The 25,401-nt window shown below is 53.3% G+C and overlaps 1 protein-coding gene across 2 annotated transcripts in view; it reads right to left on the bottom strand.

Moving 5' to 3' along the window:
- The window catches only part of SORL1 (sortilin related receptor 1), a 55,570-nt gene that overhangs the window by 15,432 nt on the left and 14,737 nt on the right, over positions 1 to 25,401 (bottom strand). Inside the window, exons 8-36 of one of the 2 annotated variants that reach the window (XM_021543396.3) lie at positions 25,170 to 25,339; positions 24,223 to 24,415; positions 23,143 to 23,260; positions 22,587 to 22,660; positions 20,896 to 20,984; positions 20,602 to 20,780; positions 19,151 to 19,337; positions 18,033 to 18,161; positions 17,707 to 17,792; positions 15,970 to 16,142; positions 15,667 to 15,798; positions 15,446 to 15,537; positions 14,570 to 14,816; positions 14,004 to 14,142; positions 12,938 to 13,111; positions 12,681 to 12,794; positions 11,196 to 11,318; positions 10,688 to 10,807; positions 7,757 to 7,882; positions 7,444 to 7,551; positions 6,875 to 7,006; positions 6,545 to 6,676; positions 5,789 to 5,923; positions 5,380 to 5,535; positions 4,036 to 4,185; positions 3,542 to 3,670; positions 1,826 to 1,952; positions 1,164 to 1,333; positions 56 to 168 (exon numbers count right to left, since the gene is read on the bottom strand). In XM_021543396.3, coding sequence (XP_021399071.2) covers positions 56 to 168; positions 1,164 to 1,333; positions 1,826 to 1,952; positions 3,542 to 3,670; positions 4,036 to 4,185; positions 5,380 to 5,535; positions 5,789 to 5,923; positions 6,545 to 6,676; positions 6,875 to 7,006; positions 7,444 to 7,551; positions 7,757 to 7,882; positions 10,688 to 10,807; positions 11,196 to 11,318; positions 12,681 to 12,794; positions 12,938 to 13,111; positions 14,004 to 14,142; positions 14,570 to 14,816; positions 15,446 to 15,537; positions 15,667 to 15,798; positions 15,970 to 16,142; positions 17,707 to 17,792; positions 18,033 to 18,161; positions 19,151 to 19,337; positions 20,602 to 20,780; positions 20,896 to 20,984; positions 22,587 to 22,660; positions 23,143 to 23,260; positions 24,223 to 24,415; positions 25,170 to 25,339 — 4,017 coding nt within the window. The remainder of the gene's footprint in view (positions 1 to 55; positions 169 to 1,163; positions 1,334 to 1,825; positions 1,953 to 3,541; positions 3,671 to 4,035; positions 4,186 to 5,379; positions 5,536 to 5,788; positions 5,924 to 6,544; positions 6,677 to 6,874; positions 7,007 to 7,443; positions 7,552 to 7,756; positions 7,883 to 10,687; positions 10,808 to 11,195; positions 11,319 to 12,680; positions 12,795 to 12,937; positions 13,112 to 14,003; positions 14,143 to 14,569; positions 14,817 to 15,445; positions 15,538 to 15,666; positions 15,799 to 15,969; positions 16,143 to 17,706; positions 17,793 to 18,032; positions 18,162 to 19,150; positions 19,338 to 20,601; positions 20,781 to 20,895; positions 20,985 to 22,586; positions 22,661 to 23,142; positions 23,261 to 24,222; positions 24,416 to 25,169; positions 25,340 to 25,401) is intronic. The other variant, XM_021543397.3, reaches the window with a different exon arrangement.

A 25,401-nucleotide genomic window follows, 5' to 3' on the forward strand; every position in this document is an offset into this window, starting at 1 on the left:
GCTGGTGTCCCCATGCCACCGAGCTGGGCTCAGCCCCCAAGGGCAGCAGACTCACGATGAATTCCCGGATGAGGCCGTGGGCGTTGACAGGGGGACTCCACCAGCCCATCACCACACCCTCAGCTTCTTTCTTCAGGGACAGCTGCAGGTTGAGGGGAGCATCTGGTACTAGAGAGAGAAAGAGAAATATTAGTGCCAGTCACAGTGGTGTGCCCAGAACGTGCAGGGAAAAGCAGCATCTCCCTGAAAAATCAAGACAAAGAGGTGGAAGGGCTTTCTCCCAGTCTAGCAAAATTCCAGGGAAGTGGTGGAGTCACCATCTGTGGGAATCCAGAGCTTCCCTCTGGCTGCCCTGGCAGGTCTGGGACCCTGGCAGGGGTCAGGAACCCCCTGGACAGAGCCCCCAGAGACACTGGCTGTGATCTCTGGCCATGGAAAAGAGTTTTCAATCTTACAGGATCAATTACCAGCTCTGAGTGTTTGATATAAGTAATAATTAAGTGTGTCACGGGCGCAAAAGTAAAATTTTAGGATTCTAGATGAGGGGTCCAAAGGGAACAAGCTGGAGGAAATTGGGTGTGCCTTGTCCTTTTTCTCCTTCTTCATGCCCTCCATGTCTCACTGTGGTGTTGGCATTTTTCTGTTGGTTCAGGCTGGGGACACACTGTCCAACGTAGGTGACAGATATTGGCACGTTCTTGTAAATCCAGCCCAGGGAGTTTCTGGTATTGAATGTTTGTCACATCCCACTGAGGGCAGAGCCCCACACGCTGCCCTGCAGGACAGAGCTGGGCAGGGCAGCAGAACATGTGAGATATAAACAGAATAAACAACCTGGAAACCAGCACAGACCAATTATGGCTTCTGCTTTGGCAGGGGGCTGACAGACAGAGACTTTCTACAATCTCAGAATCATCAATACTTCAGATTCTGATAACCACCCCTGGGTGTGTTTAAAACAAGCCTGGATGTGGTACTGGGTGCCAGGGTTGGGTTGAGGTGTTGGGGCTGGGTTGGACTTGAAGCTCTCTTCCAACCCCGTGATTCTGGAATTCTGTGAATTCCCAAGCCCATGGAGAAAACCCTTTTTGTTCACAGCAGGGATATCTCTACTTTTTAGCCCAAATCTGCCAGGCTTGGGTGGGAGCAGCAGCTGTGCTTACGTCCTTCGGGCGCCCGCAGTGTGATGAAGTCGTTGGTGTTGTAGACCCGGCTCAGACACTGCACCTGCACCTTCACCTGGTAGGTGCAGTCGGGCTTGAGGACCTTCAACACACCGTTGGTTTTGTTGCTGTGGGTCTCCAGGATCTTCCAGATGCTCTCACCGACCATCCTGAGTGACAGAGTGACACCTCCAGTCAGGATGGGCTTTTTTAACATAAGAGATTTGTCCCCAAAAATGGAACTATTTTGGTAAAGCTACACCACCAAACTTGAAAAGATGTCACTGGAAAGCCTGAACTAACCATGGCTTGGTGACTTGGTTTTTCTGTAACTCTTGTGCTCAAATTTATTATCTTTGTTTTTGCTCTTAATGGTCCAACAACAACAAGGCCCAAGTGGAAAAAAAAATTAATATAACAACTTTACTGTCTGAGTACATAGTCAAGGAAAAAACCAATGTAGTTGTCCCAAATTCCCTTTGGTTGCACCAATTTTGTGTCTCTTTTGCTACCAAATATTAGATTTTCCAAGCAGAACTTGATTGAGGAGCTGTGAATGTTTCAGGCCTGATTCTGTGTGGTTCTCTGCAGTAAATACAGGCACACCTGTGCTCATGCTTCTCCCCTTTACCTGCCACAGCAGCGGGGGAGGGATGATGTACCTGTAGTAGATGTTGTAGACACAGGAGGTGGAGGACATCCTTTTTGGCCGAGCCCACGTCAAGGTGACATCCCCAGAGAAGTCAGGGGTCCACTGCAGGTTCTGGACCTTGTACACGATTGTGTCATCTGAGCAGAAAGTGGGAAAAGGGAATTTACTGCAGGGAAACAAGCCCTGTGCCCAGGAGAGAAACGGGAGTTTTGTTTGTAACACCGACACCAGGGGAGGCAGGAGCAGCACTGACTGAAGGGGTGTCTGCACCAGTTAAATGTGTGATTTATCAGTGGAGAAGACTGGGCTCACAGAGGGCAGCTCAGAGCAGGGATTTGCTCTTAGTTCTACCAAAATGTCTTTATTCTGCGCCAGGCAAAAATCCCCTTTCCCCTAAGGAAACATAAAGTGAGGCAGTTGATGAAATACTGGGAATTTTGGAAGTGAGTGAGTGCAGACTGCTCAGTGTCACCCTTCTCCTGGTGTGATCAGTCTGTGCTGTCCCTGCCACCACCCAGGGCCTTTCTTTGTGTGTTTTCCCTTATCACATCTCGGGTTCAGCAGCAGGACCCAAGCAAAGGCTGGTAATTCAAGTTTGGGGCTTGCCTTGACACAAGCTCAGGGGCTGAATCACTGCCTGACCTTCCGAGAGGCATTTAGGGGATGACAGCACCGTGGAACCCAGCCCTGGCAGAGCTGGGCATGGGAGGTGCTGATCTGAAATGCCCCAAATCCGTGCCCTGATCCCACCTGGCCATTCCCTGCTCCCACCTGGAATTCCCTGCTCCCACCAGACCATTCCCTGCTCCCACCTGGAATTCCCTGCTCCCACCAGACCATTCCCTGCTCCCACCAGGCCATTCCCTGTTCCCACCTGGAATTTTCTGCTCCCACCTGGAATTCCCTGCTCCCACCAGACCATTCCCTGCTCTCTCTCTCCCCCTACGTGATGGAGCCCGAATCCCACTGTTGTGGTTTGGCTCTGCCTGGGTGCTCAGCTTTGGTGCTGAACAGAAACCAAGCAGAGCAGAGGCAAACTGCTGGTGTTTTGCTTTCCCTAAACAGCTGGAATTAAATCCAGCAGCCATGTGGACAGCATGGCAAGACAATTTTTCCCAGGGGAAAAGAGATGGTTTTCCCTTGGTGTAGCAGCTGAGTTGTGCAACTCAGCAGCTCCTTTCCCCTGCCTTGAACCTGCTAGCCTCTCCCAATCAATATTTAATTAAAGAACAGAACCTGATTGATGCCCAGCCCCCGCAGCAGTTTGGTGGGGGAGCAGCTGAAGCTCATGGCTGGCTGGAGGCAGCAATCAATCCCTGTTACCAGCCCAGGGCAGGCTCTGTCCCTCTGCCCCCACAGGGCCACCAAGGGCCAGCGTGGGACAGCCAGGGATGGCAGCAGGGCACGTGCCACGTCCCCCAGGGTCACCTTGCAAAAGAGGCAGAGCAGGAGACTCTTGCTTCACCTGTGGGCTGTGTAAAATAGCCAACTTTGTTCCTATCCATCCTAATTTTTTTTTTTTCCCTGTGTCTGAGGCTGCTGGAAGACAAATTGTCAGTACAGAAGCTGCTGGGAAGTTTGTCCCAGCTGGTGATAAATGGGTGAGCAGGTAGCTTGGAGAACTGAGCAGAGGCAGATAAATCAAGGATGTTGGGAGGGAAAGGTCACATATCCAGGAGAGCTGTGTGCTGCCAGGGATGAGGGATGGGAGAGGGCTGCTGCTCACCTGTGCAGTTCCTCTCGTCGCTGCTGTCTGAGCAGTCCAGGTACCCATCACAGCGCTCTGTCAGCATGATGCACGCCTCCCCATCCTCACACCTGAACCCACTGGGGCACGACAGGCTGCTGGGAGTAGCTGCAAGAGGCAGAAGAGTTCAGGACTCGAGGCAGGGAAGTTCCCTCGGCAGCACTGGAATGTTTGCAGGTGGCTGCATGTCAGGGATGGAGCTCAGGCTGATGTGTCACACACTGGGCTGTCTCCTTCTGCCTGCACCTGGAGCTCATCCCATAAAAAAAAACTGGACTTCTAATGGGAACAGCACCGCTTGGGCTTTTTATCTTTTCAAAATTTTTTTCTGCAAAGGATTTCTGTTTTCTGTAAAGAATTTTTTCCTGCAGGGATTTCCCCAGCAATCAGAGCCTCCTGAGAGCCTTCCCTGCCCTCACAAGGAGCTTCCCAGAGGAAGGCTGCAGGTGTGCCCTGCCCCTGCCCTCACTCACGGCAGCTCCTCTCGTCGGTGCCATCCTGGCAGTCCCTCACTCCATCACAGCGCTTCCAGTTGGGAATGCACTTGTGCAGCTGCTGGCACTCGAACTCGAAGCGGCTGCAGCGCCCCGGCAGCGCTGGGGACGTGGCTGTCACGTTGGGTCCTGCACAGAGAGACAGGAGGGGAGCACCGGGGCACGGCCGGGCTGGCACTGCCACCAGGAGGGAGCAGCTGCTGTCCCCGGGTCCCTGCTGCCACTGCTGTCCCCGGGTCCCTGCTGTCCCTGCTGTCCCCGGGTCCTGCTGCCCCCGGGTTCTTGCTGAACCTGCTGTCCCCAGGTCCTTCCTGTCCCCAGGTCCCTGCTGTCCCCAGGTTCTTCCTGACCCTGCTGTCCCTGGTTCCCTGCTGTTCCCGGGTCCCTGCTGTCCCTGGGTCCCTGCTGTCCCCAGGTCTCTGCTGTCCCCGGGTTCTTGCTGAACCTGCTGTCCCCAGGTCCTTCCTGTCCCCAGGTCTCTGCTGTCCCCAGGTTCTTGCTGACCCTGCTGTCCAGGTCCCTGGTGTCGCTGCTGTGCCCACATCCTTGCTATCCCCAGATCCCTCCTGTCCCCAGGTCCCTCCTGTCCCTGCTGTCCCCAGGTCCCTGCTGTACCCGGGTCCCCAGGTCCCTCCTGTCCCCAGGTCCTTGCAGTCCCCAGGTCCCTCCTGTCCCTGCTGTCCCTCCTGTCCCCAGGTCCCTCCTGTCCCCAGGTCCCCAGGTCCCTGCTGTCTCTGCTGTCCCCAGGTCCCTCCTGCCCCAGGTCCCCAGGTCCTTTCTGTCCCTGCTGCCCCTGCTCTCCCCAGGTCCCTGCTGTCCCTCCTGTCCCCAGGTCCCTCCTGTCCCTGGGTCCCTGCTGTACCCAGGTCCCTGCTGTCCCTCCTGTCCCCAGGTCCCTCCTGTCCCTGGGTCCCTGCTGTCCCCAGGTCCCTGCTGTCCCTGCTGTCCCTGCTGTCCACAGGTCCCTCCTGTCCCCAGGTCCCTGCTGTCCCTGCTGTCCCCAGGTCCCTGCTGTCCCTGCTGTCCCTGCTGTCCCCAGGTCCCGACTCCACTAGATGGCAATCTCCTTCCATCCAGCAGGCGGAGGGGATGCCGCCTGAGCCATCCTCTCTCCCGACTGCAGAGGGCTGGAGGAGCCTCTGCTCCGCAGGGAACGTCCAGCTCTGCAGCACTGTCCCAGCTGGTGGCAGGAGGGTGACCCCAGCGCCAGAGGACATTTTACACCACGGTGTAAATTAACCCCGAAACCGGGCTCTGAAAGGCCAGAATTCCTTGCAGATGGGATGTGGGAGAAGGGAAGGGGTGAGGGAGGGGAGAGCTCACTTGGGGTGGGACAGGCGTCCTCATCAGAGCCGTCAGAGCAGTCCCTGTAGCCGTCACACACCCAGCTGTTGATGATGCAGGCGCCGCTGTTGCAGCGGAAATGGTTGGGCAGGCACGTCGGGGGCATCAGCGTGGTCATGGGATGAACTGGAGATCCTAAAAATACACCAAGGAGAGCTGGCCTGAGCTCCCCGCTCCTGTGTAAGCTCCCTGCTGACCCAAGGGGAACACAAACCCCGTGTTTTCATCTGCATTGTGTCTGTAATCAGGATATCCAAAAATAGAGAGGAAAAAGATGCGTGAATGTGCTCACTCAGCCCACTCATGGGGCATTTTCGGGGGCTGTGGGAAGGCAGTGATCCTTCAGCACGTCCCAGTCCCTGTCAGAGGCTCAGCAGTGTGTCCTTACCCTCGCAGTCCCTCTCATCAGACCAGTCCCCGCAGTCGTTCTCCTCGTCGCACTTCCAGCGGTTGGGGATGCAGTGCCCGTTCCCACACTGGAACTGGTAGTACCGGGAGCAGTTCGGGGCTTCTGTTGGGTTTTCTGGCAAGGAGAGGAGAGTCCTGTGAGCCACAGGGTCACCTCAGCACAGCTCAGAGGTGGGAGCACCTCAGAGAGAATCACCCTGAGCAGCACAAGCACGTTTCTTCCTCTTCATCCCCAGCATTCCCTTTCCTCCTAGCCCTCACTCTGTTGCCTCACTGCTTTGTCTGTGCTCTTCGTGGCCAGACACCACCCCTGATGTCAGAACCAGAGCAGAATCCACCAGAGCATGGCAGAAACGGAGGAGCAAACCCTGCAACTCCAAAATGAGGCTGCAGCTGCCTCGCCTGGCTGGGTACAGCTCCTACAGCCGCGCAGGGAACAGTGGTAAATATTGGGTTTGGCTGCAAACTGCCTGTCTGCTCGGAGCTGGGAGTCTGTGCAGTAAATATGGCCACAGAGGAGTTAGTCGAGCACAAGATGTGCCAGGTTTTCTGCGTGCTTCACTTTACCTGCCTGCAGTAGGAGGGAAATGACACCCATCTCCAGGCAGGACAGGCTGTGATGTGCTACACTCACACACACACACAGTAAGAACATGAGGAAGACACTACTCCATGCTCCTGAAATCCAAAGGAAGCTGGAGCTGCAGTGGCAGGAGGCCCTGCGGGTGCTGCTCACCACAGTTTGCTTCATCAGAGTAGTCACCGCAGTCGTCCATCCCGTCACATTTCCACACCAGGCTGATGCACACGCCATTCTGGCACTGGAAGCTGAACTGGTCACAGGTCCGGTGGAACTCGGGGTCCTGGGCTGCAGGGAGAGGTTTGGTGTAAAGATCAAGGGCTTCAGGAAAGCTTGAGCAGGACGCAGCACACCCAGGGGCCACCAGGGATTTCTAAGCAGCTCTAGAGCCACCTCTTAGGAGAGCTGGCAGCTTGCTGGCGGCCTGGCTGCGCCCAGGGCTGTGCCCACCCCTCCCTGGGCAGAGGTGCCCGGTGTGACACTCACAGCACCCAGCATAGCTGGCGTCTTCGTCCGAGCCGTCGCGGCACTGGATGATGCCGTCGCACACCATGGAGTGGAACAAGCACTGCTGCCGGTTCTTGCACACGAAATCCATGTAGCGGGTGCACAGGGGCTCTGCAGGCGTGGGGGGCAGGACAGGAGGACAGGGGTGGCACCTCTGCTGTCCTCGCAAGCAGCAGTGTCACCCGCCGGGCTCCGCGCAGGCCTGAGCGCAGCGGGCGCATTTTAGGGACTCACAGAGAGCTCCCGAGAGAAATGGTCTGAGCTGTGTCCCTGCACAGGCTGCCCTCCCCAAATCACCCCTCGGGGCGGGCACAGGCACCAGGAGGGGTTGGTCACCTCCCTGGCCGTGTCCTCCCAGTCTGTGCCTTTTGCCGGCCTGCCAGTTTCCCAAGGGGCTGGTGACTGCACTAAGGCTTTCCCATTATCTCACAGGGCTTTACTCCCAGGGGGGTGAAGTGGCTTTACTGCCATTTCTGGCTCGGGCAGAGCAGAAATGCTGCCAGCCCTCAGAGCTGGGCCCCAGAGCTCCCCCTGAGCCCGGTACCCACCACAGTGCTGCTCGTCCGAGGCATCAGAGCAGTCGTTGACGCCGTCACAGTGTTTGCTGGTGGGGATGCAGGTGCCATTGGGGCACTGGAAGCCGTTGCACTTCTTCTCTGAAATGCAGAATGTTGTGTGTTTTTCAGGGTTTTGTTAAAGCTGTTCTCATCAGCTGCAAAAAGCCATGGTTGCCTCTGAGCTGTGATTGCTTTTTGGGGGGGTGGGGGTCTCCCCCTGAGTTTGCTGCTGGTGTAGCTCAGTGGGTGTGCAGAAATCCCTCCCAGCCGTGGCAGAGCCCCACGCACACACAGGACACGTTACCACAGCTGGCAGGGTCCTCGTCAGAGCCGTCCTGGCAGTCGGCGTCGCCGTCACACGCCCAGCGCTGCGGGATGCAGTGGCCGTTGTGGCACTGGAAGCTGGAGGCCTCACAGGTGTGATAAACTGCTGAAACCAGAGCAGGGGGACACCTGAGTGGGGGTGTCACCGTGTCCCTGCTGAGCTGAGAGCGTCAGGCCACGCCAGCACACCCTGCTCCCTCCCCTGCCCCAGGAGCTGCCAGCCGGGCAGGTCCCAGCACAAGAAAATGTGGGAATCCAGGGCTTCCCTCTGGCTGCCCTGGCTACCCTGGGACCCTGGCAGGGCTCAGGAACCCCCTGGACAGAGCCCCCAGAGACACTGGCTGTGATCTCTGGCCATGGAAAAGAGTTTTCAATCTTACAGGATCAATTACCAGCTCTGAGTGTTTGATATCAATAATAATTAAGTGTGGCAGGGGTGCAAAAGTAAAACTTTAGGATTCTAGATGAGGGGTTCAAAGGGGACAAGCTGGAGGAAATTGGGTGTGCCTTGTCCTTTTTCTCCTTCTTCATGCCCTCCATGTCTCACTGTGGTGTTGGCATTTTTCTGTTGGTTCAGGCTGGGGACACACTGTCCAACGTAGGTGACAGATATTGGCACGTTCTTGTAAATCCAGCCCAGGGAGTTTCTGGTATTTAATGTTTGTCACATCCCACTGAGGGCAGAGCCCCACACGCTGCCCTGCAGGACAGAGCTGGGCAGGACAGCAGAAAATGTTAGAGATAAACAGAATAAACAACCTTGAAACCAGCACAGACTAATTATAACTTCTTTGGCAGCGGAGCTCAGAGACTTTCTACAGTCTCGGAATCATCAATACCACAGATTCCAACAAGCAACACCCCCACGGAGCCCAGGCAGGAGAATTCCTTGAGTCCTGCTTTTCTGTGGTCTTTCATTTTCCGTGCCATTCTTGCTCACAAGCCTGCTCTGCCTGCTGTGGCTTTTGCAGGGTCGAGATCTCCCAGAGCTCTCCCCAAAGTCAGCAGCCTCTCTCCCTCTGATCTCAGTCCTTGGGGTGTGTGGGCAAAGGTGACAGCGGTGGCATCGTGCCAGAGACGGTGAGAAATGTCACCGAGATCAAGCAAGGCTTGGCAGAGCTGCAGAGTCCCCCGTGCAGGGCAGGACAGAGTCAGAGAGAGCTTTTAATTAAGGCAAACAAGGCTCTTCCATGTTGCCAAAGCAAACAAGAAATACGATTCTCCCTGGGGGTTTTCCTTAGGCTGCTGTCAGGAAAATATCTGCCTGTGGGGTATCTGGGTTGCAGCCTGGTTTGTGTTGTCACTTTGGAGACAAATCCTGCTCCTCAAGCAGGAGAGCACTCAGAGTTATTGTGTCCAACTTAATTAAATGGCACGATCCCGAGCTTTAGGTTAGAGAGTGACATGCACTCGCAGATATTTCAAAATAGTACAATCTGGTGGCAGTAATATTCTATTAGACATTCAGCATGAAATGTAATTATTTTAGATAAGAGCAATAATTGCAGCCCGGTGAAGTCAGACGGAATGTTCCTCAAATAATTGTGATCCTCTTAGATAATTCCAACTTGGGGCTTTACAAACCCGACACGCTTTTTGAAGTAGGTTCCTCTCCTGTAGTAATTCCCTCTGGAGAAACTCACACGAGAGATAAGTGATACCAATATAAATTAAACCTGCTTAGAAAGCCACACTCATGGAATACTAATGACCTGGATCAGCTTTGGGTGCCGCAGACACAGCAAACGCCACGGGGGTGAGCAAAGAGGAGCTCAAAGACCTGAAAGGGATCTCTTAAATCCTCGTGCCAGAGCTCCAGGACAGCACTGCTGCCACTCTCTGTCCCAAAGGCTCCAGGCTGCAGCAGAGCCAGGCTGCTGCCAGCATTCCCAGGGCTGTCCTGGTCCCTGGGCTCCCCAGGGATCTCTGCCCCATGCCATGGAAAGCGCTGCTTTTATCTTGAAACATCCCAGGTATGGTGTGATAAATACAGCCTTGTGTCTTTCACTGACGGACTGGCGCTCTGCCTACCCTGAGAAGTTTCTTCTTGTGCAAACACTGAGGTTTTTGGTTTGGTTGATAAGTTTTGCTCAATTGTTTCTAGTGGAAAAGGCCAATGCACTGTTATCTGCTGTTTTTTTCTGATGAGAAAAAGGCTCTGTGTGGGTGTTAACCTCAGGAGGCTGCTGAGGAACATCACTGGGGTGGTGAGGAGGGAGGAGTGTTGTGACTTTCCGCTCCAAACACACAGTGAGGCTCACAGGACTTGCTGCACAGGAGGCATAAAGTAGGAACAAGGTTATTTCTGCCAGCCAGGCTGCTTTAATACAAGTTGTAAGTGAAACCAAGGGTGGGTCTTCTATGTGGGACTCCCTGCTTAGGTCACCCTCTTTAGGTTTTTGAGCAATGAGGCTGCCAGAGGAGGACTAAAACTGCCAAACTAAACTTCCCAAACTAAACTTGCCTCATCTTCAGATCAACTAACTGTGGAGAAACTGCAGAGACCATGCCTGTTTTCTGCACCTAATTAATGGCAAGGAAACAGAGTGAAAGCTGTGAAATGCTGCCAGTGCCTTGATTGCTGCCTCCCTGCAACACGGGAGCTCTTTCTGCAGGAGAGCCCTTTGGCTGCTCAGCAGTCACAAAACCACTTCCCATTCCACAGAGCTTTGCCCGTGGGTGCAGTCTTGCGGGTAAAAAGCAAAGCTGGGTCACTGTGTGAGCATCTCGGAGCTTCTAGCAAATTCCCAGTGAGCCTGGGGGAAACATCCTTGGATTTGGAGCACCACATCACCCTAAGGTGCTCTAGCAAGCAAGGAAAGTGAGGCACAAGACACTGGCTCATGTCTCCCAGGCTGGAATTAAAAATTAGGAGCAGCAAGAGGTTCTTGACCAAGAGCTGAGCACTCACCAGTGCAGTTTGCTTCATCAGACCAGTCCCTGCAGTCGTTATCCCCGTCACACATCCAGGACAGACGGATGCACATCCCTGAACTGCAGCTGAACTCATCATTCCTGCACTGGTGAGCTTCTGCAAACAAAATATTTGGCTTCAGGTGACGGGAACACCCAAGGAGCAGAGCAGGAAAGCTGGATAAGAGCAGCACAGAAGTCTCCCAGCTGGAACACGGCGAGGGCAAGGACCAGCACACGGCCTCACTCTCTTCTCCTGTCCCTCACTTCCCAGGACACAATGGTCCTGTCCCTAATTCCCAAATACCCCGTAAATGCTGGTCCTGTCCCCCATTTCCCAGTCCCCAGTAAAGGAGCAGGACACAGCCTGGGTAAACGGGGGGGATCTTCCCCTTCATCACCCCTGAGCAGCATCCAGAGGAGGAGCAGCTCTGAGCAGCACAGAGAGTGCAGGAGAGCACTGCCCAGCTGTGCCCAGGGCAGGAGGTTTGAGTGTGGCCACTCACCACAGTGACTTTCGTCGCTGTTGTCCCCACAGTCGTCCTCCAGGTCACATTTGTAGGACAGGGGGATGCAGGTCCCCGAGCCCTGGCAGCGGAACTGGGTCTCGGTGTCGCACACGGTGGTTGCTGATGGAGAGAGGAGGAGGAGGAGGTGGTGGTTAGAAAATGGTTTCTGCTGCCTGAGGGTGTGCACTGAGTGCAGGGACAGAATCCTGTCAGTCCATCCTGAATTCCCGCTCTTGTATTCTAATGCCATTTTTAGGCACTCCATGTAGAGCAGAGTGCACAGGGGTCAGTTTTCTGTCTGGGGATCAGGACTGAAACTCCTGATGTCCACTCCCAAGGCAGGGAGCAAGAAGCCAAGGCTGTAGAGCTGTCTGCTCCCCACAAAGGGGGCTGAGACCTCAGCCTGAGACAGGGCAGCCATGAGCATTGCTATCCAAGGCAGCATCTCCGTGCCAAGCTGGTGACCTCTCTCCAAGGAATGGAGAGGTTTTCCCACACCTGGAGCCACTGATCTCAAAATTGGACTCTGCTGACTGGTACCAATCAGGAAAATAAGTTCCTCATAGGTATAAAATGTGCATAAACAGCCTCTTTCCTGGTCCTTCAGTGATTCCTAACTTCAAACCAATAATTTTTCCACAGAGCACTAATCCAAACCCTTCAGGCTGTGCAAAGCTGTGGAACATCTGCCCCTCCTGCACACACTGGCAGTTCCTGACTTTGCTCAAAAAGGTGACCTCCGTCTTTAATGTGTGAACTTGATTTATTATCTCAACAAGAGCCCTGTGTCAGCACTGTCTGCTCTCTTTTCCTCATTGGCTGTGCCCTCAATTAGCTTCAGAAGACAATTAGTGTGAGACAGTTGGCATCAGCCTCACCAGACTTTAGACACTGACACCTCATCTGGTCAAGGGGACTGGGACAAAACCCATCCAATTTGCTTTGGGGGTTTACCAAAAAGCTGAGTTACACCCCCAGAGAGCCTCTTGCTCTCCCTGACTGCAAAAGGAGCGTGGAGCATCATGACATTCACATTCTCCAGACAGACAGACATAATTTTGTCTCTCAGGAGAAGCACAGGGAGAAGAAGAGGAAACAACCTTTGTCTCTGCTCCTTTGTTCTCCCCATGTGGAATGTGGTGTGGAGATTGTTCACCTGCAGTGATGGCTGGTTTGGATTATGGGGAAGTTGTTTGGGGTCAGTGACCAGTGGGATCCAGCTGTGGCTCGGGCTCTCAGCAGAGTCACGAGTTTGAGTTAGATAATTAAGAAATGAATATAAAGAATAAAATAATATCTCTTATAAATAGTATAGTTTTAATAAAACTATCTTTCAGCCTTCTGATCTGGATCCAACCATCATGATTTCTTCCCTGAGCTGGGGTTTGCTGCATTTTACTCTAGAGATCAGCTCAGCTGAGGTGCCACCAGAGCAGACAGTTGAACCTGGTCAGGCCAGCACCACCAGGGCAGGACACTCACGGCAGTTCCTCTCGTCGCTCATGTCGCCGCAGTCGTTGTCGTTGTCACACTGCCAGATGCTGTTGATGCAGTTCCCGTTGGAGCAGCGGTACTGGTTGGGCAGGCACGTGTTCTCTGGGGCAGGAGGGACAGAAAGGAGCTGGTGTGAGGCTGTGCTTCCAGCAATGGGCTGCTCTCCTCCCCGACAGAGCACAGCTCACGCCGACTCTCTGGACAGCAGAAGCCACCTGAGCGCTGAGAGCCAGGCGGGACCTTACCTTCCTTGATGCAGGTGTTGTTCTTCATGGCGTAGCCGTGGGGACAGTCACACCTGAGCTCCCCGCTGGGCAGCAGGGTGCTGGCCACCCCCTCGGGGCACTTGCAGCTGCGGCCGTTGTTGGACCTGGGCAGGCAGAGCAGGCTGCAGGGCTTGGTGATGCAGGCGTTCTGCCCTGGAGCAGGGCAGGAGGAAGGGAACAGTGTCAGGGCAGGCACAGGGGTCCCAGTGTCACCCACTGGCCCAGCATGGAGGCACAGGGGTCCCAGTGTCATTGCCACCCCAGGACAGAGGCACAGGGGTCCCAGTGACACTGCCACCCTAGCACACAGGCACGGAGTCACAGTGTCACTGCCACCCCAGTAAAGAGGCACAGGGTCCCAGTGTCACTGCCAGCCCAGCACACAGGCACAGAGTCCCAGTGTCACCCGCATTGGGTTCAGACCCCCTCAGGAGCCAGCTCTGCAGGGCTCAGTGCTGAGGCCACCCCAGGAATGGCCAGAGCCATCTGCAGGGAGTCTGAGGGCCTTTAAGGGGCAAAGATTGGCCTTTAAGGGACACAACTCATCCAAGTGGCTTTGGAGCTCTACCAAAGGACACCAGTCACACCCCCAGAGTGCCTCTTGTCCCTCCAGTCTCCTGCAGAGACTGGTAGAGTCCCTCAGTGGCCTGGCACCCATCTGAAAATGGGTATAAAAGCCCACGGGGGTCAGCACTGCCTTGTCACAATGCAGACAGATGATTAAAGGAGGACAAAGTTGGTGCAGTCCTGAAATCCTGTGGTTTTTTGGTCTATACAACACTTTGATGGAAAGGCCCGGATCTGTGACATAAATTGTGAGGTGCCACCACAGCTGAGTGTCCTACGAGCTCCCTCCCTGGAGATCATCTCTCCTGGCAGCCAAAAGCAGAATATACCCCTCATGAAACTCATTCCTGAAGGCCTCAAGCCCTGCAGGAATGGGTATGCAGGAAATGCAGGCCAGGATGGCCCAGTGAGCCGGGAACCTGTGTAAATGGGGGATGAACAATTTCCAAATCCCAGGGAGCATCATCTGCACGGTTACCTGTTGTCTTTCCTCTGTAAAAGATTTTCATATCCATGATCCCATTCAGACGTCCGACCAAGACCTCCATCCTGGAGCCGCTGGTTTTGGATGCTCTGAAAATACTCAGCTGTGACCAGTCGTTCCAGTAGATTTCATTCTGAAACACAGGCTTGGCTCTTAGTGTGAGGAGAGGCACCCCCAGAGCCGTGCTCATCAGTGCTACCTGCACTGATCACCCTAGATACTGAATCTGGGGGGGCGTGGAGAGTGAAAACTGTCCCCAGTGCAAGGGGGAGAGGAAGAGGAAGGTCTGAGGTGGGATTTGAGCAGGAATGAGAGTGACAGAGCGATCTGCCGAGTGGCAAACATTGCAGTGCAGCTGCTTGGGAATGTTGGTCCTGGATGTGACTGCACTTGCCTGCTCGTTACAGGGATTTGTGGGAATGTCTCAGGGAAGCAAACAGAGACAAAGTGTCGTGCCTGCTCCAAATCACATCCCTATCCTTCAAATTCAGTGTGCTCCGTGCTCCTCCAGCACCAGCCTCAGAGCCTGCACGCTAAAAATCACAATGTGGAAAACAAACCTTGAACACAGCAATGGCATAGGGGTGAGGGAGGCTGTCCAGGATCACAGATCTCTGCATCCCATTGAAATCCACCCTCTCGATCCTGTCCATGTAGGCTTCAGTCCAGTAGATCCAGTGGTCATCCACGGAAATGCCGTTGGGCCACCGCACGCCCTCCGAGACGATGCACCCGGCCAGCGACCCGTCCATGTCACTCCTGTAGATGCCAGCCCTGGAGTCCCCCCAGTCTGTCCAGAACATCAACCTGGCAGCAGGCAGAGAGGTTACTCTAAATCCACACCGCAGCTCATCAAAAGGATCCAGGTTAGGAGAGGCAGAGGTTGGAATGCTTCGCATTCCGCGTCTCTTGCTCCGCATGCCTTTGAACAGGGAGCTCTGCAATTCTAATGAGCACCACCAGCAGATTTATGAGCAGCACAGAGGCTTTTGAGCTGCAAGATCTGTGGTGGGAGTGCAGCTGCAGGTTACCTCGCCATGAACTGCTTTGCTTTGTCAGAGCTTACATTCGCAGCCAAGGCCAAACCCCAAAAAGATCTGACTCGAATGTGGCTCTTGAATTCGAGCACAGCTCCGTTTCTCACGCATCACTGCAGCTTTCCCCACTGACCAGACCAGTTTTACAGGCAGGAAAAGTTATTTACTAATGGATATGTATGGGTAGGAAGGAATTAACAGTTGGTGATCTGTGCTCCGAGGGAGCTGGTGCCTTAGCTGGGGATGCAGTGGTGACAGTGGGCTCCACGGGGCAGGACTGTGCTGTGCCTGTCCCCAGTTTCACTTCACCAAGCTGTCCTCCCTGAGGAGGAAGGGGTGAAGGAGCAGCAGTTTCCCTTGGGAAAAGCAGGGAAATACTTGTGATGTTTCCTTTCTTACCCATCTCGGGGAACCAGAGCCAGGGCTCTGGGTCGCTCCAGTATCGAGGAGTTGAGGACGGTGAGCCTCAGGTCTCCATCTGGATTGGCAACCTAGACCCAAAACCAAAGCCAGGACAGGAGTGCTTGCCACTGGCACTGCTTGAAGTGACAAAAAATCTGTGGCAGGCTATTATTGCTCCTTAATAAAATATGCACTGCCACGGGTGGGCAGAGCTGTACCTCGATTTTGGGAATCCCAGCGTTGACCCAGTAGAGCAGCTGGCTGAGAGGTTCAAAAGCCAAAGCTTCCACTGTTTCCAACCCAGTGCTTATGATTATTTCCTGCCCAGAGCTGCCGTTGAGACAGAGACGCTGGGGAAAAAAATAAAATAACCAGAATAAAAGAGGAGGAACTGCCTGAAGCCTGAAGGCCGGGTGACAGACAGCTCGGAGGGGAGGAGTACAGGACAAACATTTGCATTTCAGGGTGTGGATGCAACACCCGGGTGAAAAGGAGGTGATGCCTCCCAGCTCCCGGCTCACCTGGATGATGTCCAGAGTGACATCAGCCCAGTACAGGCAGTTGTGCTCGTAGTCAAAATCCAGGGCCACAGCCCCCCTGAGCCCAGCCAGGGGCAGCTCCTCGCTGACACCCGAGGCGAGGTCGTAGCGGTGGATGGAGTAGCGGGTGGCGTAGAGAATGAACTCGTTCTCCTCTGCAACAACAGTGCCTTATTTAGTGGCCGTTTTTGGCTACTCCAGGGGCAAAATCAAGAAAATAGCAGGTGTTTTTCACCCGTGGTTTTAGCACCTCGGGGAGGTAAAGAGTCTTTGTCTCGGTGGGATTAGGTTAATGGGAATGTGGTAATAGCCTCACATGGGGCCGGGCACACACTGTGGGCATTGTCTGGTCCAGAAGGAGGAGGAGGAGGAGGTGGAGGAGGCACAGAACCTGCCCTGACCCCTTTCTTCCCACTCTAGTGCTGCCAATGGGGAACAAAATACTGATCTCCTCTTCCTCCAAAAAACCCAACCTTAAAATGAGTGGGAGTGATGCAACTCTGCAAGTCCTCAGGGACACTGGCCCCCAGGAAATATCCCAGAGTGGGTTTTGTTCCCGAATGGAGCCGAATCCAGGTAATGCGATCCTGGTGCAGGACAAAGTCTCCTGGGCTTTATCCCACCACCGGTCAAGTCCAATAATGCTATTAATGAGTAGAGCTAATGTCAGTAAGTAACTCTGGCTGTGCATCCCTAATGAGATTATAGGGAGATATGAAACAGATACTGTACATGGAAGTGTTCCCATGGAGCGAGCCAGCACGGTCCCGAGACGCTCTCTGGGAACACGGCACTTCAAAGGCCGGCCCGCTGGGGACAGCAGGTTTACTTTGCAATCAGCAGGGCCCTTCTCAGCATGCCCAACACAGCTCTCCAAATAGCTCGAGAGGGCTCAGAGGAGCGAATAACGTGTCAGGAGTGAAGCTGAGTGCAGAGCTGGCAGGAGTCCCAGCACAGGGGATGCCTCCCTGTGCTCTTCCGCACCTGGAATATCTTTGGCGCGCTGAAGAATTTTGGGGCAGTGCAGGGGAACCTGCTGCTGGTGGGTTTGGCTGCTCTGCTCAGCTCCCCAGCCCTTCCACGAGCCCCTGCCCTGCCTGAGGCTCTGGAGCTGCAGCAAGCAGCAATGCTGATCACGCAGCTCGTGACGGCAGATTAAATTAAAGCTCTAATGAGCAGAATGCAAATAACTCTGGCAGCACAGGGGCACGGGACTGCTACAGTGCCTTGAACGTTCCAGAGGAGAAAATCAGGGTGGGGGGAATGAATTCTGGCAGGCACAGATGTGAGGGGTGAAGGTCTGCCCTGCTCTGGCCCCAAAGGGACATCGTTCAGCTGCCCATGGTGGCTGTCTCAGAGTGGGACCTTCCCAAGGGGACCTTCCCGAGGATGGGGGTGTCTTTGATCTAATTCCTGTCTTTCTGGTTGGGTTCAATCCAGCTACAGCAAGGACATGAGAAGGATGAAGGGGTTCCTGCTTGCAGCCTGTCCCTGAGGGCTTCAGAGGGCTCTGCACTGTGGGCAGACCCTGCTCCTGAGCAGGACCCTCAGAAGCTCTGACCACAGGACAGGAGAGGGCGATTTGTAACCCAGCCAGGCTCCTGTGTCACAGGTTTTGTCTCAGAGCCCTCTGGGACTCTGTGCCTGGTCCCTCAGGCACCAGCCAAAGGTTTTATGAATGGAGCCCTTGTGCCATGAGCAGATCCTGCACACACTCACCCGCCAGCGGGCACGGCACCAGCTCCCCCTCCAGCCGCGACTCGATGTCTCCACCCGTGCAAGTGTCCCCAGAGATCTTTCTGTAGCTGCAACACACAGAACCAGGCAGTTTACTCCATGGAAAAAAAAAAAAAAAAAAACTGTGAACAAACCACCCTGTGCAGCCAGAATAAGCTGTGGTGTTTAATTGCCATGTATATCCTAACATGTCATTTGTTTGCTGCCACTCTTGTGGGTTTCGTGGTTGTTTGGGGTTTTTTGAATCACCAGTAAGATAAATTCCAGCATTTGGAATATCAGGTTGCCCTCCCAGGCACAGCACATACCCTCGAGTCTTCCTGTAGGTTGAGCCAACAGGGCAAGGGACTGGTGGGTCATAGGGTTTCCCAGCAAACTCAGGGTCAGGGACACAAACTTCTAAGGACAAGTCATCGCTCAGCTTGAAGCCAAAATCACTGCAAGGAGAAGAAACAGATAGGGAGGGACAGGGAAAAGCAAAAAATGCAGCCATGCTATACCATGAGTCTATTTTTGCACAGAATTTTTAAGAACCCAAAGTGACCGCTCATTCATTGTCAGTTTTTATCTGCACAGAACATCTCTGAGCCAGACAGGATGCTTCAGGAACACTTTGCAGATCAGCTCTGCCAGTGGCTGGGCAGGCTGGGGAAGGTGAGGCAGCGAGGCAGAGCTGAGCCAGTGTGCCCTGCAAAGCTGGCTGCAAGCCCCAGTCCTGCTGCTGAGCTGGCTCGGGTCACTGCTCTGTCTCTTGGCTGGTGCTGATGGTAAAATGGGAGTTACAGTGTGCCTGTTCTTTGGAAAACGCTGTGGTTTTGTCACTGGGATTTTGTAGGGAGCACAGGGTTGAATTCTGAAGCAGGCTCCCACCAGCCCTGCTTTCAGTCTGCTCATGGTGAGCCAGACTTGGTCTCAGAATCAGACAGGAGCAGCCTGGTGTGAGCTCCACTGAAAGCCCAGTCCCTGAAAAGCAGTTCCCTTTCTAACCCCAAATCTTTGCACCAGGTTGCCAGAGCGTGTTTCCTGATCCTGAAAGCAGGGTCAGGATTGTGGGAATTGCAGTCAAACGGCAATAGCAGGGCCAGATGTACCCCTGTGGCTACAGAATCACAAGGATTTTTAGTGGATCTCTGTCTGTGATGGGAAATTACCCATTATCGTTTGGAAGGTGATGGATTAACAATACTTCCCTCTTCCGTGGAACCCTTCAGAGGCTCCCAAAAGGCTCTAAAGACATTAATTAAGTCTCATGCCCTGTTATTAATGAAAGGATGTTTTCAGTCTGTTTAGTTTCCGCTCTGCTATAAAATGAAGCAGCGACACTGCGAGCTACGTAAATTGGATGTTTGCTCACTCGGAGCGATTGGTCACAGACACTTATCTTGGATTTACAATCCAGACTAGAAGAAATTAATTGGGATTTTACCATTCAAAGTCCTCCCTCGTACAAGAGCAGTTGGAGACCATGACAGGTCTGTCAAAATCTTCCCCATTGAAGCAGGTTGCATGAGGAGTCCTCCTTTTGAAAACGGTTTTGTGCCCCAGCAAACATTCATTGCCTCGCTCGTCCGAGGGTGACCACAGCTTGTAGTCGTTCTCTGTGCAAGGCACCCCTGAGAGGAGAAGCAAGGTTGGGATGCTGAAAGGTGCAGCATTTGCAGCACCCCTGTGGGTCTCAGATTCAGTCAAAGGAAGAAACGGAGAGTTTCTAGTCAGGCAAAAGCCTGGGAAAGAGCTGGAGAAGAATGTAAATAATTCTTTATCTCTCTTGTTTTTCACATTGTTTATAGTTAAGTTCTATCACTGTGCGTCAAGCACTCTGCACCAATGCTTTGGGTTGTTTTCACTTCAGGATCAATGGATTTGATCCTTGTGAAGCTCTGTATAAAAGAGCAGTGTATTTTGAAATAAATAAGAGTTATACTCTCAGCAGCCTTCTGGTCAGTCTTCTCATTCCCATCCTGCCTCGACAGTGACACACCCCAGCTTTAAAGACAGAGATGCTGCTGTCCCTGGGTACCCAGGCGTGCTGACATCCAGCCCCACACAGGAGTGTCTCTGTCCCAGCAACCACCGACAGAACGAGGGGACACAGCCTGAAGTTGTGCCAGGGGAAGTTTAGGTTGGGCATCAGGGAAAAATTCTTCACTGGAAGAAGGATTGGGCACTGGAATCACTGCCCAGGGAGGTGATGAAGTCACCATCCCTGGAGGTGTTTAAAACAAGACTGGACATGGCACTCATGCCACAGTTTATGTGATGAGGATGTGGAGGGTCTTTTCCAGCCAAAGGTCTTTTCCAACCTAGCTCATTCTGTGACTCTGTGATTCCCTCCCCTCTCCACCCTCCCCTGGCACAAAACCTCCCCCAAAAATGCAAGGCCCCAGCCCCATCCCACAGGGAAAGGCAGGCACGGAGCACTCCAGCTGGGAGCGTGCGGCGGCACGCGGTGACAGGAGGGAACAGGCAGCTCCGTGGCAGCGACAGGGAGTCTGAATGAAATCCTTCTGGTTACCAAACAGATCCGCTCCCAACAAAACGTCAAGGGAATCGGTGATAAATTGTAGTCAAGCAAATTCCTCTGCTGGGTTTAACTGTGCTTTGATTAAAATGCTGCCTCGCAATCAAAGCTGAAATGGGTTATAAAACATTCATAGGCACAAGCCTGCAGAAGGAATTTTTTTTTTTTTTCCCCTTTCCTTTTCAACAAATTCCTCAGTGAGGAGGGAAGGAATAGAGGGAGAGCACAGGGCACATGAGTGCCTTCAGCAGCTGTGTCCACATGGGCATGAGGCACCTGGGACAGGGCACGAGGAGATGCCCTCTCTCCCACCTGCAGAGCCACCCCACAGATGGCTCTGCCACCCTTCCCCTTACCCAGCACGTCAGTGGTGTTGATCTGCAGGATCAGCCAGCTGTGGCCATTCTCCTTGTAGGAGCCAAAGATGGTGAAAATGGTGCTCTTCTCGCCGGGCTCGGTCAGGAGGCCGTACACAAACACCGGCTTCTCTGAGAATGTGAACACTTTCCACGTTTCCCCTTCGTTTGTGCTGTACCTGCACAAAACAGGAGATTGGGAGAGGTGCCAGGGGCATGTCCTGCCTGCTGCAGGGCACTCTCTGCCGTGCCCAGCCCGAGCAGCAGAGGCAGCCCCTGTGCCCTGACACTCACTTGAGCTGGTCGGTCTCGGTGCCTTGGGCGATGGCCACCAGAATTCCACCGTGGTCACCCCAGGTGTAGTAGTGAGGTCCAGACAGTGCCTGGAAGAGAGACAGTGCTGAGGGGTGATCAGAGCTGTGCTGAATGAAGAGAAATGGCTTTGCCAGAAACTCTGCCTGAGCCAAACTAATGCTTCAGTCTTGGCCAAATCAAGTATCTGGAGGCACCAGAGATTCAGGCATTTATGGGACACCATCTGCAGATGGGGATAGCCAGACCATTTCCCCTAAGAGAAGTGTGTAAAAGCTGCCCTGAGCCCTGGACTCTGCTCCTCCTGTGCTCTGTGCAGGGAAAGAATCAGTGGAAGAGGTGCCATGGCACAAAACCAGAGTCCATCACTCCTCCTCTCATTTGTCACCTCTGTGAGGCTTTTCTGACACAGCAGTGCCTTGTGGCCATCCCAGGACTGCAGAGAACTTGTCCCTCAGGCTGTGGAAGGTCTTGTGAATGTTCAGAGAGAAGTGGGGCCATGGCATGCAGCAACAAGCCCTGGAGACAATTCATCCATGGCAAGAAGCTTGGACCTCATGCTCACCTACACCTGCACACAATCAGCTTTGCTTTCCCATCCAGGGAGCCCAGAGCACCTCGGGATGAAAACAGGGAGTGTGTCCCTGCCAGACCCTGCTCACAGGACGTGCTGTCACGCTTGGGGACGTTCTTACCCAGGGCACTGAATGCATTGTTCCTTTCTTCTCTGGGCTGTGAAATCACCCCAGTGATGTGCAGAGCAGCGAGCCTCCCAGCCTGCTGCTGGCCAAAGCTGAGCAGGAGGAGCTGTGGTGCTGCTTCTCAGCTCCACTGCTGGGTCATTCTGCACCTCTGCTCATGATACAGAGATCAGTAGCTTTGGATCAACACTTCCTCAGGATGTTTTAACTGCACTCCAAGAGAAACCTGTGGGGCTTGGCACCTGAAAGTCCCTGGTTTTGGATAGCCTGCCCCATCTGTCAGCTCCTGCCTGGCTGCAGGGTCCCCAGGGCTGCTCTCCAGCTGGGTTTTGGAGCCAGGAGCAGCCTCTGAACCACCTTTGGCATCAGCCAGACCTGTGGCATGTCCCCAGCCCCACTACAGCTGCCCAGACCTCACCCCGACCACGCAGCACTCGCAGGGGGAGAAGGAGGCTGCTCAGTTCCCAGGAGTAAATAGCTTGCAGATGTTGGAATACCACATTGCACTGGCTGCAGAGTGCACAGACACACCACAAACGCTGCCACAGACCAGAACATCCACTCAGTAAACAGCAGCAAACTCCCCATAAACCGAGGGCAGCATCCCATTTCTCTGGAAGAAGCCAGAGCCTCTCCAAACACTCTCACACACAAAGTCCTGGCTGTCAACCCCATCTAAAAGACACCAAATGCCCCGTGCTGAGAAAAATTCCTGCCAGTTGTAAAATAAAAATGGAGGAGGGATCTCTCCTGTGTCTGAATCCACCGTCTACACCAGAGGTTCCTCTCCAACCAACCCACGCCTGGTGCTACATCTAAAAACCTTTTTCCCTTATTTTAAGACATTGAGCACCTTACAGCTCTTGGATGCATATGAAATCACCTTAAATGTAACTCATCTATACTGCTGCCAAAATTCTCCCTGTTCCCCCACCACACTGGCCAATCTGGCAGGTGTAAGAGCAGCCTTACCTCTCTCCACCTTGCTCCAGCACTGCTCGAGACATAAACATTGGTTTTCCTTGCCATGTTCTTGCCAACAGAGCCTGGGAGAATGGGAGAAATCATCCTTCTTGAGGAATGCAAAGTGATTGCTTAAAAGGAAGCCAGACACCTCCAAACTATTTTTATCTGTGATTGAGGAGACGATTTTTCACACTATAAATTAATCCCTTCAAAAGCAAATATTTCAAGGACTATTTCAAGTTTTAAAAGCAGATGGGGGAAAAACCCATGGCTACAAACATGATTAAACAAAATGTGTGCGTTCTTCAGTAACAGAGCGAGACAAACAGGAATTTCTGAATCTTCAAGAAGCCCTTCACAACAATCAGGAGAAAGGATCAGAACAGAGCAGGTTTCTCACATCTCTGTGCTGCAGTGAAATGTTCATTCTGTAATTACTGTGTGGGGACTGCAGCAGAGAAAGGACAGGGAAATGCACCATTTAATTGCATTTTATAACCTGCTTGTACAAACTAAATACTGCCTGGCAACAACACCCCCCAAGGCAAGGGAGAAGCAGTACCAGTGGCAATGATCAGTCCTGGCGCCGACTCCTTGGAGAGAATGGGCATCCTGCGCAGCTGGAAATTCAGCAGCTGGCTCAGGCGCTGGGCCAGGTGCAGAGAGCAGCCCTGGGACAACTGGGAAAGCAGAGCATTGGATTATCATCCATCCCTCATCCTGTCTAGTCCAGGAGGGACTCCCTCATGGTGGCATTGCTGTTCCAACCTCTTTTCGTAGAATGGAAACACCTCCAAGATCACCAGGCCCATCACTAACAAACCACATCCCCAAATGCCACTTTTGGGGGTCTTCTCCTGTGGGAACTCAAAATGTCCCTTAGATATTTTTGGAGGCTCCAAGCCCAGGTCAGAAGCATTTGAGACCCTGGCAGGCAGCTGCAAACAGCTGTGATTTTGGGTTTGAGCCATGGAATGATTTACCAACCTTGCAGGAAGAACAAGAAGTCACAAAAGTTTAGATATTATAGTAGAAGTAGTTAGAAACTAGAGGGAAGAATATTTAGTGCTGTAAAGGGGGGGGGGGGTTTACTTTGTACATGTGGGTCAGAGGTTTTAAGATGAAGGGATTCTTGGCCGGTCCTGTTCCTCCTCTTTCTCCTTCCTTACCTCCATGTTCTTGGTGATGTTGGCACTCACAGATTGGTTTAGAGTAGAAAATCACCATTTAATATAGGTAATAGGCATTGGGGAAAAACTGTAACCATGTAACACGTAATGTACCATATAAAAGATAGAAAATCACCATTTAATATAGGTAATAGGCATTGGGGAAAACTGTACCCATGTAACACGTAATGTCCCATATAAAAGACAGCAGCAGCCCTGGGTGGGAGAGAAGAAGCAGTCGGGGTCAGAGAGGATGTCAGGGTGTGTGTGTGCCTCTGCCTGAGCTGTGAGCAAACCACAGCAGCCCCAGGAGAAAATCTTTTAGATAACTTGCAATAAACTGCCTTGAGACTGACCAACAGAGACTGCTGAGCCTTTCTTTGGAAGCTTGGGCTGGAGGAGAGACTTTTCCACCACACAGAGCCACCCCCAACCTAGGGTGGTCTTCTCCCTGTCCCACCCCCCCGTGGTACCTGGCAGTCGATGTGCTCCCCGTAGCGGGTCTGTGTGGGCGGCTGGAGCAGCTCCCAGGTGCCGCCCTTGTCGAAGGTGATGACGGAGCGCATGTTCTCCTCGCTGAAGGAGCCGTTGATCAGCGTGGCGATGTAGACACCCCGCACGCCTTCCACGCGGTGGAAATCCGCAAAGGGCTCGTTAGCAAAGTACCTGTGGGGTCAGCAAAATGGAAACTGAACCCCTTCCCACTTTGTGGGAATCCAGAGCTTCCCTCTGGCTGCCCTGGCAGGGGTCAGGAACCCCCCTGGACAGAGACCCCAGAGACACTGGCTGTGATCTCTGGCCATGGAAAAGAGTTTTCAATCTTACAGGATCAATTACCAGCTCTGAGTGTTTGATATCAGTAATAATTAAGTGTGGGACAGGTGCAAAAGTAAAATTTTAGGATTCTAGATGAGGAGTCCAAAGGGAACAAGCTGGAGGAAATTGGGTGTGCCTTGTCCTTTTTCTCCTTCTTCATGCCCTCCATGTCTCACTGTGGTGTTGGCATTTTTCTGTTGGTTCAGGCTGGGGACACACTGTCCAACGTAGGTGACAGATATTGGCACGTTCTTGTAAATCCAGCCCAGGGAGTTTCTGGTATTTAATGTTTGTCACATCCCACTGAGGGCAGAGCCCCACACGCTGCCCTGCAGGACAGAGCTGGGCAGGGCAGCAGAACATGTGAGAGATAAACAGAATAAACAACCTGGAAACCAGCACAGACCAATGATGGCTTCTGCTTTGGCAGGGGGCTGACAGAGACTTTCTACAATCTCAGAATCATCAATACCACAGATTTTGACACCCCTAAGGCTGGGGGTGTGGGGGATTGGCAGGCAAAGGTAACGCCTCGATCTGGCACAGCCAAAAATTGCGGATTTTTTCGCTGTTAACATTTGTCACGGGGTGAGTCCTGTCCTACCTGACCAAGGTGTCACTGCCAGCTCCCCCTGGGCTGTAGTAGAGCACGTTTTCTAGAGACAGGGAGAACTTCAGGCCCTCAGCCTCCGAGATGTAGAGGTTGGTGCGGTTGTTGTCGTGGCTGACACACACAAACACCTGGTCCTCCGAGGCATCCGCGATGTAATATTCCTTTGGGACACAAACAGGCTTCATGTGTGTGTGTGCACACAGGGAGGGTTTACAAAGCCTGG

The sequence above is a fragment of the Lonchura striata genome, chromosome 23, assembly GCF_046129695.1.
Source record: "Lonchura striata isolate bLonStr1 chromosome 23, bLonStr1.mat, whole genome shotgun sequence".
NCBI classification, from domain to species: domain Eukaryota; kingdom Metazoa; phylum Chordata; class Aves; order Passeriformes; family Estrildidae; genus Lonchura; species Lonchura striata.